This window comes from Macadamia integrifolia, unplaced genomic scaffold (assembly GCF_013358625.1).
Source record: "Macadamia integrifolia cultivar HAES 741 unplaced genomic scaffold, SCU_Mint_v3 scaffold2195, whole genome shotgun sequence".
Classification (NCBI taxonomy): Eukaryota; Viridiplantae; Streptophyta; class Magnoliopsida; order Proteales; family Proteaceae; genus Macadamia; species Macadamia integrifolia.
Window position 1 is genome coordinate 69378 of NW_024868564.1, and position 2403 is coordinate 71780.

Consider the following 2403-nt stretch of genomic DNA (forward strand, 5'->3'; position numbering starts at 1 on the left):
AAGAGTTTTCAAAAGAAAAAGTCTCGAAAAAATATGGGTCTATGAATCGAAAGGCTAAGGGTGAGTTATGGGTCCCAAAACAGCCAAGAAGTCATGGAAGCCCAGGCCGAAAGACACCCTAAGGGGCCAACCCCATTTCCTCAATTTAAGGTTTAGGCAACGGTTACAGGCTTTAATCAACTTTTTGCCAAATCCCTTCCTTTATTATCATCTTCTTAACACCAAAAGCAGAATTAAAGAAAAGAAAATATACCCTTCTTGTGATAAGGAAAAGCAACTTGATTGGAGGTGTCTGCTTCAAATTCACAAGTTAAGTATATCATATAATCTAACCGATAGGGTATCCGGTATCGGCATGGATATAAAATAGACCGACATCGATATCGATATCATCCCTTAAATCCTTGGTGTCTTAACTATAAAAAAAAGAAAAAAAAATCTAATTCTATTTTTAAAAGGAGCTTTTACTAAACGAATACGAATCGTCCGATACGAATACCAATACCTCAAATGCTCAAACCATGCGCTCACCAATCTCAGAAAACCACCTCTTTAATATTCTCTGACTAGGATTTGAAGTCCCCATGCCACTTGCACGTGCCCATCTCGTGATAAGTACTACGTGTCCACACCGACCTTCCGGATTCATCTTCCCAATGCCGACATGATGGGTCCCTCATTACCCGCAGTAACCCACTCCTCGCGTTGTTCTTCCACGTGTCTTCATTGCACTGGTGGTCCGCACGCAACGGCCATTTACAGCATTTTACGACGTTACGTCGGTTCTCGTTCTTCCCGCTTCACTTTTTTTTTTTTTTTTTTAATTGAATCGCGTGAGATCCACGTAAGCAATCCTATTTTTTTCCTCCCTATAAAGACCCCTCCCTGCTCTCCACTTCCCAGTCCAGCTTAATCAGCGATCAACAGATCATAGTCTCTCCCGATCTTTTCAAGTTCTCATTTCTGGTTTGGTTTTAGTTTCCATTTTCTTGCAAAAGTTTTTGTTAAGGGTGATCGATCAGTGTTTTGGTAATGGCGGATGAACAGCAGAAAAGCCATGAGTGCGAGACCAACCCCACTTACACCGAGATCGATAAGACAGAACGAGGGATGTTTGGTTTCCTGGGGAAGAAAGAGGAAGAGAAGCCACAAGAGGAGGTGATCATCGCCGAGTTTGATGAGACAGTTAAGGTGTCCGAAAAAAAGGAAGAAGAGAAGCCTGGTCTCCTTGAGAAGCTCCATCGATCTCACAGCAGCTCTAGTAGCTCGGTAATTTTCTTTTTCTTTTCTGAGTGTCATATTACTTAATTTATGTCACAATATTATCTGCTTTGACACACGTGAATCTTATGATTTTTTGTTACATATACTTTTCGGACCAATTGCGTTGTTGTTTTGAGTTTACATTTTATTTATTGGTTTATCTTAAATAATTTTACAGTCTAGCGATGAGGAAGAAGTAGAAGGAGGAGGAGAGAAGAAGAAGAAAAAGAAGGGATTGAAGGAGAAGCTGAAGGAGAAGATAGGAGGTGATAAGCATGACGAGAAGAAAGAGGAACAAGACGACACCTACATCCCTATCGAGAAGTGCGACGACGTCACCCAAGTTCCTCCTCCTCAAGGTGAGGCGACAGAATCAGAGGGGAAGAAGGGTTTCCTTGAGAAGATCAAAGAGAAAATACCAGGTCAGCAGAAGAAGACCGAAGAAGTCACTACCCCTTACCCGGTTGCTCCTGCTCCGGCGGCGGATTGTGCCGGAGATGGGTCTGATCAGGAAGGTGAGGCCAAAGAGAAAAAGGGGTTCTTGGAGAAGATCAAGGAAAAATTGCCTGGTTATCATAAGAATGGAGAGGAGAAGAAAGAGGAGTCTGCTACCCACTAAGAAGCTACCCAAATCCCGGCCATAGTGACTTATCGGCTGTTGTGTTTCTTGATTTAGATTGTTTTCTTCCATCCTTAAAACTTTGATCATATATGGTTGTGTTCATGGAGCTCCCCTATCCGTAATGTAGACAAGTTTGCTTTGGACTTTGGTTTGTTACTTCTTTTTTTCAATGGATTGGTGACTTTTCTTTTTCATCTTGTGTATGAGGAGACTACTATGTTGCTCCTTATGTTCTTTTTACCTATTGCCTTTACGTGTAACTGAATCGATACTCTTCGTTTCATATTATAGACAAAATCGGAGGGTATTAGAGTGCTACCATATGCGTATCAATTTCAGTAGTTCGATTGTCATTAAGAGAAATACATTAAAATGGATCAACTGGATCATCTAGTCGTGCAAGTCAGCATTCAACATCTGTCATTTTCGTTCTCAAATTTACCCCTTTTTATACTTGTAATGCTAGAAGGAGGGACATGTGTTGGATGCTGACTTATACGATCATAGCGGATCCTATC

The 2403-nt window shown here is 41.3% G+C and overlaps 1 protein-coding gene across 1 annotated transcript; it reads left to right on the forward strand.

Moving 5' to 3' along the window:
• Positions 1-889: 889 nt before the first annotated feature.
• Positions 890-2203, forward strand: LOC122066022 (phosphoprotein ECPP44-like). Its single transcript, XM_042629845.1, has 2 exons — positions 890-1269; positions 1442-2203. Exons 1-2 carry the CDS (start codon positions 1033-1035, stop codon positions 1880-1882), a joined length of 678 nt encoding a protein of 225 aa, XP_042485779.1. The 5' UTR covers positions 890-1032; the 3' UTR covers positions 1883-2203.
• The last annotated feature ends 200 nt before the right edge of the window (positions 2204-2403 follow it).

What these genes read in the sequence shown, in the direction of transcription:
- LOC122066022 (XM_042629845.1), top strand. Translation starts at nt 1,033, where the DNA reads ATGGCGGATGAACAGCAGAAAAGCCATGAGTGCGAGACCAACCCCACT. An exon ending in ACAGCAGCTCTAGTAGCTCG is followed by an intron (nt 1,270 to 1,441) that starts GTAATTTTCTTT and finishes ATAATTTTACAG; the next exon opens with TCTAGCGATGAGGAAGAAGT.